This window comes from Peromyscus leucopus, chromosome 20, assembly GCF_004664715.2.
Source record: "Peromyscus leucopus breed LL Stock chromosome 20, UCI_PerLeu_2.1, whole genome shotgun sequence".
NCBI classification, from domain to species: Eukaryota; Metazoa; Chordata; class Mammalia; order Rodentia; family Cricetidae; genus Peromyscus; species Peromyscus leucopus.
The window spans coordinates 42,579,345-42,597,639 of NC_051080.1; the positions used below are offsets into that span (position 1 = coordinate 42,579,345).

The 18,295-nt window shown below is 39.0% G+C and overlaps 1 protein-coding gene across 3 annotated transcripts in view; it reads right to left on the reverse strand.

The window, feature by feature from the left end:
• The window catches only part of Stk3 (serine/threonine kinase 3), a 255,299-nt gene that overhangs the window by 212,007 nt on the left and 24,997 nt on the right, over positions 1–18,295 (reverse strand). For 2 of the 3 annotated variants that reach the window (XM_028884473.2, XM_028884469.2), the window contains exons 2-4: positions 11,339–11,419; positions 7,017–7,145; positions 3,310–3,424 (exon numbers count right to left, since the gene is read on the reverse strand). In XM_028884473.2, coding sequence (XP_028740306.1) covers positions 3,310–3,424; positions 7,017–7,145; positions 11,339–11,419 — 325 coding nt within the window. Of the gene's footprint in view, positions 1–3,309; positions 3,425–7,016; positions 7,146–7,421; positions 7,443–11,338; positions 11,421–18,295 lie in introns of those variants that run through there. The other variant, XM_028884472.2, reaches the window with a different exon arrangement.

The window sequence follows — 18,295 nt, forward strand, 5'->3', positions numbered from 1 at the left end:
CCATCTTCTTTCTGAGCCAAAAATGAGGAAAGAAAACTAGAGATATAAGCTGAACAAAGGTGGCTTTTCTCAAAAGATACCTATAAATTAAGGAATAAAGTCCAAGAGGCCAAAACAAAGAACAAATTCTGAATGAGGAGGATCAACATTAGGACTTTCCAAGGAGTCATTTAGCCCTACAATATCAGGATATTTGATTACACTGTGTGAAAGGCAACTTCTGATTGGTTTAATAAAGAGCTGACTGGCCAATAGCTAGACAGAAGAGAATAGGCGGGACTTCCAGGGAGAGAGAACTGAAGATGAATCTAGATGCACAGGAGATGCCAGTAAGTCAGATATACAGAACGGAGGAGAGGTAAAGAACCTTGTAGGAGTAACAGAAACAGGTTCATTTAAGTTATAAGAGCTAGGGGAACAAGCCTAAGCTAAAGGCCAAGCTTTCATAATTAATAATAAGGTTCCATGCATTATTTGTGGGCTGGAGGTCCAAAGAAAGTCTGACAAGAAAGACCAACTATGCTCTACATCCTATTAAAGCAGGCCAGATTCAAATTATCTCTGATCCAGATTGGATTAATGTGATCCAGAATTGCTACCTGACAGAATCAAGCAAAAAGCCTTTGGTGGAAGAAGACATCAATATTCAGAGATTCAAATCATATCTATTTTTATTTTTATTTTTATTTTTGTTGCTGTTGCTATTACAAGGATTAAACCGATGGCTTCATGCATGCTGGTCAAGCACTCTACCAAGTTACATCCCTCGGCTCTATTTTTTTTAAAGACAGACTCTCACTACATAGCCCTGGCTGGCCTCGAATTCAGTTTGCAAACCACGCTAGCCTTGAACTCAAGGAGTTCAAGAATTCATACAGCCTGCTTCTGCCTCTCAAGTGCTGGAATTAGAGACACTATTTCAAAGATAATCAGACACAGACCAAAATGATGAAAATCGAGAAAAAAGGAAATGATCCCAGAATCCCTCACAACAGGGTGAGACAGAGGAAGAAAGAAAGGAGGGAGTTCCACTACTACTCTAGGGATAAAGTCCAAAAACTATAGATATGAGACTCATCAAAACAAGACACAAATACCTTATAAAGATGTTAAAAGCCTATTCTAGGTACATCAAAGCAAAGCTTCTGAAATCCAAAGGTTAAATCCTAAAAAAAGTAACAGTTTATCTTCAAAGAAACAACTGCAAAACTTACTAGAAGAGACAAAGGAGCTAGACAGTCATGAGATGGCATCTTCCAATACTAAAGAAACTGTCGATCAAGATTTACAAAACCTGAGAGAGGGCTCTGGGTGCAGCGCAGTGGTGGAGAACATACATAGCATGCAGGATCACTGTAATCACCATCTTACACGTTTAAAAACAGTTGATGTTCTGCATGCAACTGGGAAATGTGGAGAGAAATAAAAAGCAATTAAAGCAAAACTTCATGGATAATTATAAGCATTGCCAATGTAAATAAAAATGCCAAGTGTTTATGTACTGATAGATATATGTGTGGATGGATAGATAGATGATAGATAGATAGATAGATAGATAGATAGATAGATAGATAGATAGAAGATAAATAGATAGATAGATAGATAGACAGACAGACAGATAGGTAATAGACAGACAGATAGACAGATGATAGATAGATGATGTGCACACAGAATTAAACAAAAAAGCGTATAACAAAAACAACAGAGCACGTAAATCCTAAAGTGACTATGAAAAGCACTGTTTTATGACCATGAAAACAACTACTAGAGTGAATCTCATGGGGGCCTAGGTTCAATTCCCAAAACCCCAAAAAGAAATGAAACACATCCTTCTATTACTAGTCCCCAAACAATGTTAGTCTTTTTAGATAATAAATGGGGGGATGGCCTTGTACCAGACAGCAAGTCTACTAATGCTCTTGAAAACTGACACAAACTGCCAAACGAGGCAAGAAGCACAGGCAACCCCCACAGGCCACACCTATCTCCTGTACCATTCTAGTCTTTTTCATGAAGAGATGTTAACTACTCTGTGAAAATAGTGACTAGGCTGTTCCTAATGCAGGGTCCCAACATGCCAGGGGACTGACTCCTTACAAAGGATATGAAGGGGCAGAACCCCTCAGAGGCTAAGTGGTGGAGCCAATTATTTCTTCAAGATTGTGGTCATATCCATGTCTGTCTGCTCATAATGATTGGTACAAGGAAGAAACTTCTTGAATCAACTACCTACTCTATACTCAAAATAGTAAAATTAATACTTTAAAACCATGAAAATAGATGTTTAAATTTTTCTATTTCATATGCTTCTACTCCATCTCTTATTTGATCATTTTAAAAACCAAATGGAGTGAGGTTAGCCCTGAAATGACTTTCTAACACTCCTCTAACTAGGGTGTAATTATTTTAATTATTCTGCCACTCAAAAATCATCTGATTTACATAAATGCTATTTAAGAACAATAGAAATTCTAAGATACTTAATTAAAATGTCACAGATGATTTAATCCTCTGTCAAAACAAGGATTATTTAAACCTCTGTTTCACTTCCTTTTAAAGAAATCCTATTTATTTTCTCCACAGAAAAATATTAGAATAAACGTCCAAGTATTTCACCAATCAGAACGTTAAAATGACTCTGGTTAACCACAAATTGATTCAAGTAGTTATGTACTTTTTCTGAATTTATTTTACCAAGACATGTTTGACAGCACATAGTAACTTCATATAGAAACTAACGTACTGTTCTACAGAATTACAAACCATTTCATTGATAATTCTTCTTAGCCACCCACATTAAAAGATCACTGAGCCTTGGTTGTTAGGTTTTATTAAGTAGTACACTTCAGTAAATTCACTACACGCGAGTGTGTGTGTGTGTGTGTGTGTGTGTGTGTGTGTGTGAAATCTAGCACTTTCATTTCCACATACCTGTTGGACATTTGAAAAATAAAAAAATTTCAATTATTTTCAAAAATTCAGAAATGTAACTTCATCTATTACCAGCTAAAAATGGTAATACAGAAAAATTAAGATGAGGAAATGTAATGAATGTTATGAAGTTTAGATAGAATTCCAGCATCATTTACTGAACTTAGATTACTATGCATAAACATGCTGACTCTCAAAGGACTGGCAGTTCCCCAGTCCCTGAGAGGTCACCAGGTGACTCAACCTGCCTTAGAAAGATGCATGCCTAGTCTCAACCTCCTTTTTTCCCACTACTGTTTTCTTTGTAACGAAATACTAGTCAGATTCTAAAGTGGAACCTTTGGATGAGATCGGGGAGGGAGACGGTTGAACACTGACCGTCTTGTTCCGTAACCGAATGATGTCCGAGACAGAGCCAGCTCCACAGTACTCCATGACGATCCACAGGTCTGTGTTCTTGAAGTAGCTGCCATAGTACTTCACCACGTAGGGACTGAAGAGAAACAATTATGGTTCATTGAAAGAAAGTTTTTTTCTTAATCCTAATATAAAGTATTCTCAACATTTCATGTTTCAATAAATAAATTTAATGACTTAACTTCTATTTACATTGAATCGTCTGTAGCTAAAGCCCAGCAACTGCGTATAATTAGGTTTTACTTCATGGATGAAAATTTAACAAGATTACAAGCCAGAGGAGGCCCAAGTGTTTTGAGTGATCCCCAACAAAAATAATGCTTCATTTTGGCAAAGCATTTACTACTTAATATTAGAAACAAATGGAGTTAGTTTCCTTTAACAAAAACATTTTAAATATAATGGTTCTAAAGGATTTTTCACTCACTATTAATGCTCAGCTTCAAAATTATGTATATTTCAATGAAGTCAAATGGCATATTTTTTCTTTCATGTTGTTTGTACCGTTCTTGAGAAAAAAAATACTTATACAAACAGCATATATTCAATCAATATCATTAACAATTTAGAGTATTTCTGAACTGACAGTTTAAATCTTACAGAGATGAATAAGCTGTGTTCACACCCAAGTCATTTACAGAAAAACTTAGAAGCAAACAATGAACTCTATTACAATTAGTGATTGTTAAAGATATGCTACATACACTGGTATATAAAATATCTTATCTGTGGAATATTCCTTTACACTGTGTAAATATATGCTGCTATGATTGGTTTATTAAAGAAGGTGATTTACCAACAGCTGAACAGGATAAGGTTGGGGGAGAGTCAAACAGAATGCTGGGAAGAAGGGTGGAGTCAGAAGAGTATCAAGCAGATGCAGAGAAGCAAAATGGACATGCTGTACTAAGAAAAGGTACCAAACGTAAATGTAAGAGTTAGCTAATAACAAGCCTGAGCTATTGGCTGAGCAGTTATAATTACTATTAAGCCTCTGTGTGGTTACTTTGGAGCGGCTTCAAGGACAGAAACTTCTGCCTACACTTATCTAAAAGAGAGAGTTTTCAACATCACAGAAAACACAGAAGGATTAAAACTACAAAACAGCAGAGACTGTGTTGCACACCCTTCTACGTAATCAAGCTCAAAGGAGGACAATCTGAGAGAATGTAGTAGAAAGGATTTAATCTAAGCAAAACTATTTTAAAAATTATTTACAGGGGCTGGAGTGATGGCTCAGTGGTTAAGAAAATTGGCTGCTCTTCCAGAGGACCCAAGTTTAATACCCAACACCCACATGGTAGCTTTACAACCATCTGTGACTTCAGCTTTATGGGATCTGACACCTTCTTTTGGCCTCCCTAGGCACCAAGCATGAATATAGGGAAGAGATATTCTGCAAAAACACCCATACATGTAAAATAAAATAAATAAATCTAAAAAGAAAAAAAAAGTTTTAATTATTCCAACCCATGGGTGGCAAAGAGAAGATGGTTTAAAAATAAACCCGCATGGGTAAAACACCTAGAAAAATGCAGTTTGTTTAGAGGACAGTTTGCTTACAGAGTGCATCCAGTAAAGGCTACTATCAAAGGTGGCTACTTCACTAGCTATCAGCGTCAGATAAACAAAATATAAGACAAGCATTACAGGGCCAATGAGACGACTCAGCAGGTAAAGGTTTCACCTCCAAGGCTGATGGCCTGCACTAAACCCCAACTCTCCCAGGTTCTCCTCTGACCTTGACATGTGCACATGGAAAACCTACCCACAACCATAACACACACAACAAATAAACATCAATTCTATAAAAGGACAACAGAAAGATCTCATATGGGAACAGGCACTGCTCTTACAGAGGACCTGAGTTTAGTTCCCATCATGCAACCTGTGAACAACATTTTCTGGCCTCTGCAGGTACTGCACTAACATTCACAGAGCAGAGACTGTTAGGCCTCAAACCCAGGACAAGTCTCAGTACCTGTGGCTCCTCCCAGTTCTCCCAGCATCCCTCAGTACCTGTGGCTCCTCCCAGCATTTCTCAGCCACCTCCCCACCCTAAACCCGTCCCTTCCAGGGGTGGGGCTTCCACTTCCCTTCCCCCAGCCTGACCCCTCTGTAACTGCCATTTGGGCTGCTCTGCTCTCTTGGCCTCTTGACCAGGGATGCGTCTCTTAGTTGGTGCGTCTTAGTTGGTGGCTCCTCTCTTGCTCTCCCTCTCATGGTCCGGTTTAGTCAGCCGGCCATGCTCAGCATGGACTCTTCCCTCTGCCAGCTTTCTCCCTTCCATCTACAATCAAAACCTTCTCCATGCTTCAGGAAGCAATCCTGTCCTCCTCCTTCTATTTCATGTTTTCATTCATTATCTATCTTCAGGAGCAGTGCTGTCCTCCGCCTTCTATTTCGTGTTTTCATTCAGAAGACATTTTCTTAAGACATCATTAAGGAGGCTTAAGACTGTCAGAGAAGACTTTTTAGTGGAGCCTTAGAACTGTACACAGTCTTCAAGTAAAAACGACACAGACGGCTGGTGCTTAGGGCTGGCTGAGCTTTAGCTATTCTGGCTGCTTTAATAGGTGGCTACTAGGCTGAAATGCAAGGTCTCACCCACTGCTTCTCCGTTTCCTCTGACTTGCTTTGCCAGGTCACAGTTCCTCCCCACCTCCCCCACTATAACCAATGTTCTACACAGCTGCTCAGCTGACAGTCACCTCCCTTTAAACAAATAAAAACAGGTTCATCACACTGTTCTGCTGACTTAGGAGAAAAGAAAACAAACAAAACACAAAAACAAACAAAACTCTGATGGCTCTTCATTATCTAAAGGTTAAAAAAAAAGTCTGAATTGCTCTGTATCAAATACAGACACTATATTTTCACCTCTCCATATAATACCTAACTCTTTTATCCCTCCATTTCTCCACCAAATTAACTGGTCCTCAGCATTCTGGACTTGCAATCACCATGGCTGAGGAAGGCACCCTGCCTCCTTGTTCTCACCACCACTCCAAGGACCCCCAGTCAGCACGCTAACTATACTCAGGCAGAGCTCTTTGTTCATGGTTTTGTCCTCCCAACTAGACCTTAGCGCTTCAGGAAGGAAAACAAAATCTTAGTTTCCTTAATATTTCTAGATCCTGACACAGTACTTGTCCAATAGGAAAATATTCATAAGTGCTTGTTGAATGAGTCAGATATACAAAAACAATTATATGCCAGATACGGCAGAACATGTCTATCATTTCATAACTCAGAAGGATGAAGCAGAAGGAACCCAAATTTGAGGCCAGTCTATGGGAATTCAAGGCCAGCCAGCCTTAGGCTATATAAGAAACCAAGTGGAAAAACAAGAACAGAAAATGTAATACAGAATTAAAATGAGCCACTTAACATCAAAAACAGAATAACTATCCATAAATTTTCCTGAAGAAAGGAAGGCTGGTTATTCCCTCCCTGTATTCCTTTATATCATCTCTGTTTATTAGCAAAGAGTTGTAAGTCCAAACAAAGGACAATTCGACAACATCGTCCTCGAATTATTTAGTATTGATCTTGCTTCTAATGTGAAATCATGAACAACTTACATAGGTAACAAAAATATATATATTTTATTATGTAACTAATGAAAGTAATCATAATGAACACAAGGAAATAAAGTATTTTCATACCTGTCACATTGCTGCATTATGGAAATTTCTTTAATTATTTCCTGAAGATCTGACTCAACAGGTACTTGCTTAATTGCAACAACTTGACCAGATTCCTTATGTATAGCTTTAAAAACACTTCCATAAGACCTTAAAAAAGAAAGCCAAGACATTATTTTTTTCATATCATTGTATTAAAGACTACTGTGACTTTTACACATATTTTGCATATTACATTTTCAAGCTTAAATCATCATATAAATGATGAATAACAAAAATAAAGGAATAATAATTTAATGAAGCAGCTTTACTGCTCAAATTACAAACTTAAAATTTATCATGTAAAAACAGAATGAGTTGCTGTTTTCTTATGGAGGAAGGGAGCGAGAGGTGGAGGAGAGGGAAGGAGGCAAGTGACTAACTTACGGTTTGTCAACTCAAACGCAGCTTAAGGAGACAGAAACGGAAATTACAAGCACGAAAATTAAGTTAAAAACAGTCCAAGTCTCGGGTAAGAGAAAAAGCTGAATCAAGCAAAAGTCCCGGGATGCTATCACTGTGAACCTTTTTTTTTTTCCATTTTTGACTCTTTTGAGGCAGGGTCTTGTGTGACCCAGGTTGGCCTTAAGCATAGCCAAGAATGATCTTAAATTCCCAAGAGTGGGATTACAAATGTGTACCACAACACTCAGCTACTGTGAACCTCTTAACACTAAAGCAGAGAATCCTCAGTCAAAGTCCCCTCAAAATGCTTCTTTCAGTATTGTCTCCTCAAGAGAAAGGCCACATGCTCATAGGTATTCACATAGAAGGAGACACAGGACTTAATGTCTACTCCAACTCTTGAAAGTCTGTCAAGTAAATATTCATGTACTTTACAGAGCAGACACAATGAAGAAGGAAGACATCTGTAATTTAATATGAATTCCAATCAAGGTTTAAAACCAGTGCAGCAGGTACTAGACAAGGTTTTACAAGCATTATCAAACTCTCCTCTCAATCATGAGGAAAAATATAATTCTCATCCCTGAAAGATGAGGATACTGACTCAGTGACTCCAAAGACCATGGTCTTCTCACCACACTGTTTCCACAGAAAAGAACAAGATACAGTGTTCCCGGTGTTCCTAATATTACAAACTACACAATAAGCACTGCCAAGTTGACATTTGAAAGTAAGCAGCAGTGTCACAAGCAGTCAGAAGACACTTGTCCTGGACACTGCGTCCTGCAGCACAGGCTCTTGGGAGCGACTTCATTCACTATGGTGACAGTCACTGGGGGAAAGGCTGCTTTTCCTCTTCTCAAAAGCTAGGGTAGGATTCAATGCTACATTATTAAGATAAATTAGCAACACCGTCCCTTCTCTCCAAGGATATCTCAGATCTATAACAGAAATTGAGAGCTCTGTTTCCCAGAATCTCCCTCCTGAGTTGGTTTCCAGGTAAGACTGTGCCTAAACAGTCACAAAATCTGAATACGGGAAGATCTAAGATTGAGGGGTCGTGGAGACTTACTCTGGGTTTTTAGAGGGCAGCTGAGGCTAGGTAATATGTGGCAGGTATAGGAACCCATGCACAGGGGGCCCTGAAATACCACTGTGTGAAGCTGTGAGGTGAAGCCTAACCTGCAGGAGAGACCTCAGGACATCTACCAAGCAAAGCTGCATGTATGCATGCATGGCGTGGAGCTGACTAGAGAGGGTGAGGCCACAGGCTGTATCCTCCAACGATGGCAAAGTTGCTTTTGTAAGAGATTTTTATCAACAACTAGAAAAGCAACTAAGAAAGTCTTCTATTTTACTTCATCAATATTAAATTATCTCTCTGTCTTCTCTGTGGTAACTAATCTCAGTTTTCACTTCTTTGTGAGATCAATTCACAGACTTTGTATCTGCTAAGAAATCCTTAGCTTCTGGATCCTCAAACTGTCACAAAGCAGCACCCCGACTCTCAAACCTCCTCCTGACCAGAACTTACACCCTTGTCTTAGTTTGATCTTGTAGACTTTCGCTCTCCTGTTCTTGCATTCTCTCATTCCGTCCCTCCCTGTGTGTGGGTAGAGTAGAGGGTGCTGGGAACTGAACCCAGGGCCCTGTCCATGCTATATCTCTATCTTGATTTATATTAGTCAATAACAGAAGCTATTTAAATAAATTATTACATTCCAAGGTTTTCATATGTATTTATTATTCCTAAATTTTTGTTTACTTCATTAATTTCAGTTTTAGTCAGTTTTCCCTCCTTGTTTTTGTTGTATTTTTATTATTTTAGCTCTTTTTAGAATATGAAAATTTGGATGGGCAGTGGTAGTGCACTCAGGAGGCAGAGGCAGGCAGATCTCTGTGAGTTCTGAGGCCAGCCTGGTCTACAGCGTGAATTCCAGGATAGTCAGGACTACACAGTGAAACTCTGTTACACACACACATACACACACACACACACACACAGATGCATATATATATATATATATTGTGTGTGTGTGTGTGTGTGTGTGTGTGTAAAGTTGTTTAAGTAAGTACTATTATTTTTTACCTTCATTAATAATGAAAAAATCTGAAACTAAAATTTTTTCACTTAACAGGTTCCAGAACATTCTTCATTTCTTTTCATTGCTCTCTAAATAATCTATAATATTTCCTTCAATCTTTAGATTACCTCAGATTATGTTTCCCAATTTATATTTACTGAGATATTTCATTTTGTAACTATTTCTAAGTTAGCCAACTATATCAGAAAATGTATTTGTAAAAATCTATCTTAGATAGGGCTCACAGAGACTCAGACTGAAGCAGCAATCACAGAGCCTGCATGGGTCTGCACTAGGTCCTCTGCATACATGTTATGATCATTGGCTTGGTGTTCTTGTGGGACTCCTGACAGTGGGAGTAGGGGTGTCTCTGACTCTTTCGCCTGCTCTTAGGACCCTTTTATTCCTACTGTGTTACCTCGTCCAGCCCTGATGTGAGGGTTTGTGCCTGGTCTTATAGTATCTTGTTGTGCCATGTTCAGCTGATGTCCCTGGGAGGCCTACTTGTCTCTGAAGGGGAACGAAGGAAGAGTGGAAACAAAAAATTAAAAAAAAAAATCTACCTTAGAATTTGTCAAGTTTCTGTTTTTAAAGATAAACCAAAAAAGGAAGACTGCAAAGTATATACATGCAAGTCTAAACATACATAAATACAAATAGATGCTTTACATAAATACATACATAATCAAGTCTGCTAATAACATTTAATCCCTTTCTATGTTTTATATCTGTCCAATTCTAAAAGACATATAAAGACACATATCCATTTTTCATTAAAGTCCACTGACACTGCAAATAACTTGCCCATTATAAATTTAGTTATCATACTATGTGACAAAAATGTTTTAATATAATTTTTCTTTCCTTTCCTTACATAATGTACTTCTTTTCAGTCTGACTTTAATTCACCTAATATAAACACTGCCCCTTCTATTTTCTTTTTAGTTTTATTCACAGGTTTAATTCTTTCTGATAATGATTTTTGAACAGGACTCAATGTTTTGTTTTATACGAGTCTCATGTAAGCAGCATGGTTAGCTTACTTCAATTTTCCCCAAAGAGTTCATCTTCAATGTGACAACTCATATATAGTGAGCAATACAGTTCATATCATTCCTTCCATCTTATATTTGCAATGTTGTATGTTATGTTCTTATAAATTTAATTACTTTACACTTACTATCTACCTTTCTGTATGATCAAATGATATACATTCCTCTACTATTAATTTGACACTGTTAACAATTCTCTGTCTATACATACTGATTTCCTCCAGATACTCAATTCACAGTTTCCACTGGCCTTTTCCCAAATAAAATAAGGTGCTAAAACAAACCTATAGCCACTAGCCTAATAAAGCCAAAACTGTAGTTTATTAATGAGAATGCAGCCTAAGATAAACAAACCTCTTACAAATCACTTTACACCATATTTCTTACTTCACAGAAAGAGAGTGAGGGAGAGAGATTAGAGAGAGATTACTCCTCTAAAAGACAGTATTACCGCCCGGGGTGCATGCCTTTAGTCCCAGCACTCAGGAGGCAGAGCCAGGCAGATCTCTGTGAGTTTGAGGCCAGCCTGGTCTCCAAAGCGAGATCCAAGAAAGGCACAAAGCTACACAGAGAAACCCTGTCTCGGAAAAAACAAACAAACAAACAAAAAAAGACAGTATTACCATAGCTATCATAATTTGACATTAATTGCCAAATTTAATTGATATTAGTAGTATTCAACTCCAGCAAGCACACTCTAGTTGAAAGACTAGACAAAGCTGTCATATCAAAAAGATATGTTCATATTTTTTTTTTTACTCACCCTTCTCCAAGCTTCTCCAATACATCGAAAACCTCCTCAGGTTGCTTAGTCAAACTGTCTTCACTCAGCTTTTTTAGCTTACTGATAAAATTTAAAAAGAAAGAAAATTCTTTCCTTAAAATCTTTTACAAAAAAATGTAATATGCAATATAATCAGATGCTTCAAAAACTAATATGAAATGTATAAAGCAAACAGTCTCCTTCCAAGTGATGTTCCTCATGTGCCTAGGCAACACACCCTGATACAAACCTCTTCTATTAGCTTTTGTGAGGCCGTCATTCAAACATGAATACATTTTCCCTCATTCAAGCATACAAGATAGCATTTCATACATACTCTACTTCATGCAGGCTCTTGAGTCCTCTACTGCCTTCACCCAACAATATATAGTCATGAATCACTTAATAAAGGAGATAGATTCCAAGAAGTATTTTAGGCAATTTCATCATAAGAACATTATGGCATGTATTTCAACAAACCAAGACGGTATAGCCTATTACATGGGTAGTATATACCAATTTCTACTACTATGTCCATACAAGACAGGAAAATAAGGTAATCAGAAAAGATGGTAGAAGACATGCATGGCTTACAATTTTGTACTAAACATTTTTATAAGTAGGAATATACTCATAAACAACTATTAGAACTACAGTGCAGTTAATACATAAATGAACAGCTTAGTCATTTATTATCATGGCCAAGTAGTATATACTGTACACAAAAGCATGTGTTATACTTTTATAGGATTGTAGCACACTGGCTTGTTTATACTGGTACCACCATAAACATTACGTGTTGTATTCAAAGATCACAGTGCCTATACTATCACTAAATGACAGAAAATTTTCAGCTCCATTATAATCTTATGAGGCCAGTGTCATCATGCATAATTCATCATTAGCCAAAACATTATTATGCAGCATATTGCCCTTATAGGCATGTATCTATTACTGTAAATATAAATATAATCAATTCTAATATGACTAGCATAAGATCACTATATGACTAAAACTGTTATTATACTATGATGTATTTTTGTTATCCATTTGCATATACACAGAGAGACAAACAATAATCTCCTTATCACTGTACTTACATAAGAATAATAATATAGAATTCTGCCTACTACTGTTTTGTTAAACGAACATGGTATCAAATTGTCTTCTATATATCTTTAAGTCCATAGATTGCTGCAGCTCTAAGCCTTCATCAGAGAACTTCTCTTCGCAGCGGACAGCGGTTAATATAGAGACAATAGTTGTCTTAGTTTGAGTTTCTATTGCTCGATAAAACACCATGACCAAAGAGCAAGTTGGGGAGGAAAGGGTTTATTAGGCTCACACTTCAGCATAGCTGTTCATCACTGCAGGAAGTCAGGACAGGAACTCAAAACAGGGAAGGATCCCAGAAGCAGGAGCTGATGCAGAGGCCATGGAGGGGTGCTGCGCACTGACTTGCTTCCTATGGCTTGCTCAGCTACTTTCTCATACAACCCAGGACCAGCAGCCCAGGGATGGCACCACCCAACATGGACTGGGTCCTCCCCCATTGATCACTAAATGAGAAAATGCCTTAGAGCTGGATCTCATCCAGGCATTTACTCAACTGAGGATGACTTTGGCTTGTGTCAAGTTGACACACAAACCCAGCCAGTAGCCAGTACAATAGTCAAGTTCAGAAAATATGGGACTGTAGAATGTTCTACCCTAAATGGGACTGCGCGCGCGCACACACACACACACACACACACACACACACACACACACAATCTAAGGCTCAGGGAATCTCTCAGTAGGCAGACATGGGAAACATAGAGCCAAAGGCTGAGGAAGAGTGCTATGAAACAGTATAGTACCTTCTGGACCTGACATGGCTGATGCACTGATGGATTCACTGTAGCTATGGTTACCTGTACAAGATCAGGCCATCAACAGTTCACTGTGAAAGGGAAAAGGGCTGATAAGGGACCTTCCTGCCCTGATAGTCTATTGATAGTTGACAGTGGCTGGGAGAGGAATGTCACTTTCTCTCAGGGGGTAGCCGTGTTCCAGGAATCAACCTATCCATCATGTTCATAAAGACAACCCTATCTAGTGAGACAGACAGATGGACAAATACATAGTAGAAGGGATGGATACTTGGTGGTAAAAAGAAGGGCTTCAGTGAGAGGAAGGTGATGTGGCAGAGTAATAGGGGAGAAAAGAACTAAAATTCACTATATACATGTGTGAAACTGTCAAATAAAAAGCACAAAGTTTTTCATTTAATAATGATAATAAAATAATAAAAACAAGGAGAGAAGAGGATGAGCTGCCTCCACAGTAAATAAATGAAGGAGAAGCCTGGGAATAACAAGACAGACTCAAGAACACTGAAAAACATGGGGTGAGGAATGAGCTACACAGAATATAAAAACAGAAGGGCTGTGTCCTTAAGCAAGCAAATATCTGCTGTATGTACATGTCATATGTTTAGTGCTGTTTTCTCTTTCTTACCAGTGCCCAGCAATTCGATTATGTTTTGTTCTGTCTTAGGGTTTGGTTTTCTCTCTCCTTATCTTGCCCTTCCTCAAGCCCCAGCAGCTCCAGTCCCAGTTTCCGTGCAGCGTAAGGAAAGTAGAAACTATCTACATTGTAAGCCATGATGTCCGGGAAGGAGACCGGCAGTCCTAGGCAGGGCAACAGTTCTCACAGCCTTAGCTGAGTTGGAAGATGTGGAACAACAGTGACTCCTGCATAACTGCTCACCACAGGAGAACTCCATCTCTTTATCCCCATACTTCAAGGGGTTATCAGCCAGGTTCCATCTTGAGAGGGTTCTAACTGTTTGAGACCCAGCTACTCTGAGGGTCTGAAGAACAACCAAAATCAGGGAGCCTGAGGGCATACTACCACAATCTCTGACTGTCCAGCAAGATGATCATGGAGAGGAGAAAGGCCAGACATGGGCACACTGAGTAGTTCAGACTGCAAGAAGCCCAGGCAGTGAATGATACAGTGTGGGCAGTGGTTCCACTCTGTACCATACACTTATGGTACAGGTGATGGAGTTCACTACTGCAGCGATCCTCTCACATGGAAATGTTAGTTTATGTGCGTATACATGTATATGTAAAAGGTACAGATCATACTTGTATATACGTATGCAAGTAGAAGCATTAGAGCCATTATTCTATATTCTAATTTTTAGGTGATTTTAAAAGAACAAACATAAGATTGAGTGTGAGCACCTCATCAGACACTAAGCAAGCCAGAGTACTACAGTAACCTTAAAATGCCAAGGAAACAAAAACAACCTAAAGTTCTAAACCAAGTAAAACCAGTCCTCAAAACAGCAAAGGAAACACCTCTCACCATAAGAACTGGGGTGACTGGGTCCTCGCTGTGGCGCTGCACTGGTGGCAGAAGTTGAGGGGTTCTCAGATATTGGTTTCAATGTTTGCTTTAGGAAGTCAAAAAGCGAGCCGTCTGGGGTGACTCTAGAAGCTAAATTTGACATTTATGCCACCCTAACTTTTCCCAATCTGACATCTAGGGATGTATGACTCCTTGAAGCAAGCAGAGCAGACAATGTTCTAGGGAAGTAACTGCATGACTTGGACAGCAACAGGAGACCACAACTGTAAACAACGCTCTGCAGGTGTGCACGTTCTCAGAGCTGCGCAGCACGGAAGCAAACTGGAGAATCAGTCCAGCGTGGAACTGACCAGGCAGCTGCCACTGAGGAGCAATGGGATGAGGGGCCAGACACTGAAGGAAGACTGAGAAAGCGTTAGACGAGGCAGCGACAGAGATAAAAAGGCTAGTAAACGGAGAGGAAATTAAATTGATAGATGTTACAAATCAGAAAAGCAATGCCGTCCTGTGAAAGAGAAGTTGGCCCTTAAACCTTCAAAAAGATGGACGATTGTGCACTGGAAACCAAAAGTGCTTCATGTCCCTCATGGCTAATCAAGAAAAAGTAACTCCAGATGAACCATCTACATGACGCTGTGAAGACAGCATTGCTGTATTAACAAGTCTCTTTAGTATTAAACCAAAAAGAAATCTATCCACTCTGGGATTCCTTGGGAGTTGAAAAGTTTCTTTCAAAACAGGCCCATAATCTGGCTCACTTTAAACACAACAGGTCATAGGTCACTCAGATGAATACAGTAAACACAGTATTTTCTCTAAGTCCACACACCTTATTTTCTCAACATACAGAACTAAAATGTTACTAATTTAACTTAAGTGAAGGCAGTGTCTCTGAGGTATTTGTCAAGTGAAAACACATGACTTATTTTGTTAAACAATTCGTGTTTTCTGCCATTTGTTATTATTTTCTCTTTCTGGTAACTTAAATGAAAACCGATCTTTTTGTTTAAGACTTAATTTAAAATAATTTTTACATTGCCTGCTTTCAACCCTCTATAGCTGAAAAAAAAAAAAAAGTTCCCATGTTGAGAAGTTGCTCTAGGGCTGGAGATGCAGCTCAGCTATACAGTGTTTTGTTTTCCTTACGTGCATGAGGCCCTGTGTTCCATCTCAGCATCACCTAAACCAGTCCAAATACTCACACCATCACACACACACACACACACACACACACACACACCACACACACATGCACAGGCACACAGACCATGCATTCCTACTTTACTGATATGACAAATGCAATATAACAAGCATAGTTTTATCTGTCTGTGGAATATTCCTTTACACTGTGTGAATATATGTCACTGTGATTGGTTTAGTAAAGAAACTGATTGGCCAATAGCTGGACAGGATAAGGTTAGGTGGGAGAACCAGACTAAGGACACTGAGAAGAAGGGCAGAGTCGGAAGAGTCGCCAGGGAGACAGAGAGAAGAAACAGGAGGCGCAAGAAGAAAGAGAGGTAATGCAATGTGGCAGAATGGAGATTAATAGAAATGGGTTAATTTAAGTTGTAAGAACTAGTTAGTAATAAGCCTGATCCATCAGCCAAGCATTTATAATTAATATTAAGTCTCTGAGTGATTATTTAGGAAGCGACTGCTAGTACACAGAAAAACTGCTACATCTATCTATGACAGTGGTAGGTTTTAACACCTCATAATCTCAAATATAAAAGTTTGGTTTTTTTTGGGTTTTTGGTTTTTTGTTTTTTTGGTTTTTTTTTTTTTTTTTGGTTTTTTTTGGTTTTTTCGAGACAGGGTTTCTTTGTGTAGCCTTCCCTGGAACTCACTTGGTAGTTCAGGCTGGCCTCGAACTCACAATGATCCACCTGGCTCTGCCTCCTGAGTGCTGGGATTAAAGGCATGTGCCACCACCGCCCGGCTAAAAGTTTTAATCATAGGTTCAAAAAATATACTCTTGGCTTTAAGTGGGAAGTCTTCCACATACTAGAAAAAGCTACAGAGAACAAGTTACCCATGATGGATCTCCCTAATAAAACTTGAGAAGTAGGCCTATATGCCTAAGTCAAGCACATTCTAGAATTATTTTTTCTTAATTAAGTATTGCAGAATATTCCTTTACACTGTGTGAAGATGTGTCACTATGATTGGTTTAATAAAGAGCTGAATGGCCAACAGCTAGGCAGTAAGACATTAGGCAGGACTTCTCAGGACAGAGAGAACTCAGGGAAGAAGAAAGGCAAGACCACCAGCCAGATGTGGAGAAAGCAACATGAACAGTAAGGAGAGATGAGGTAACAAGCCATGCAACGGAATGTAGATTAAAGTAAATGAGTGAATTTAAGTTCTATGAGCTGGTGGGACAAGCCTAAGCTGAGGCCAAGCTTTCATAATTAATTATAAGTCTCTGTGTCGTCATCTGGGAGCTGACAGTACAAAGACTTGCTATATACGGCATCCAATATGGAGGCTTAAATATCCAAACAGGGCCTGAGAACGCTAAGAAAAGTTCTAAACAAGGGGCCGATGTAGCTTCCTAGTCCTGCGGTCTCTCAGGCAGGCTGGTGCTCAGTGGCTCACAGAGGCGCAGCTATGGGCTGCTGCCCGGGGGTTGGAACCAGCCACCAGCACCTGTGCCAGAGCCAGGCACTGAGCTGAGCCTTGTGGTGGCTGGCATGGCAGTTCAAGATTTGTCTCAGTCAGAGAACACAGCAGATGCTTAGTAAAGCCAGGTCCAGACACATAAAACCTCTAAAAAGGTACAATATGTTTAAAAATGTGCTTAGATGCTGAAAAGAAAATGGGTATACACATTCATAGAAAAAAATAAGAAGCTTAAAAATAATAAAGTCTTTAAGGAGAGAGTGAAACAGTATTTTTTAAAAGGGTTACATAAAAATGAGAAATACACAAGGTATATGGATCCTGTATGGTGCTCTGATGACTGAGTTTTTCGAATGCTAATGAACAGAGAATGACAGCTGCTGAGAGACCCTGGATTGTGGAAGGGACTGCTGAATTAAACCAGCCTAGATACTTTAGGGATATTTCGGCTGCAAAATGGAAGTCTGACAATGAGTTTAGCTGAGGGAGAGGTTGTGCTTTTTTTTCCATAGGAAATGTAAAGCTATGAATTACTTCAAAGTTAAAAGAGATCAAATTTACCAAGAGAGACATCCTGAGGATCCTGGCTACAGATATGAGGGGGAAAGACTAGAAAGACTCCAGGACAGGTGGTGTGTATGCTGATCCTCTGCATGGGAACAGCTCTGAGACTGGAGGAGACATGGTAAACCTTGTTGGCTGCAGAGTCCTCATGACTTATTATTACATGCCATCCTTTCATATGGCATAGATAGAGATTTGGTTGTACAGTCCAAACAAACTTATAAAGTTAACAGATGCCTTTTACCTGATCAAACATAGAACAATCACCTTTAACTGACTTGTGCACACTGCACATCCCAAACTTGTGTTAATGCAGATATATATGTGACCTTTAAAAGTTTGTGTTTTCAGAAAAGAAAAAAAAAAAGGACCAGACATTAATAAAAACAAGTAGCCCAGGTGATCCAG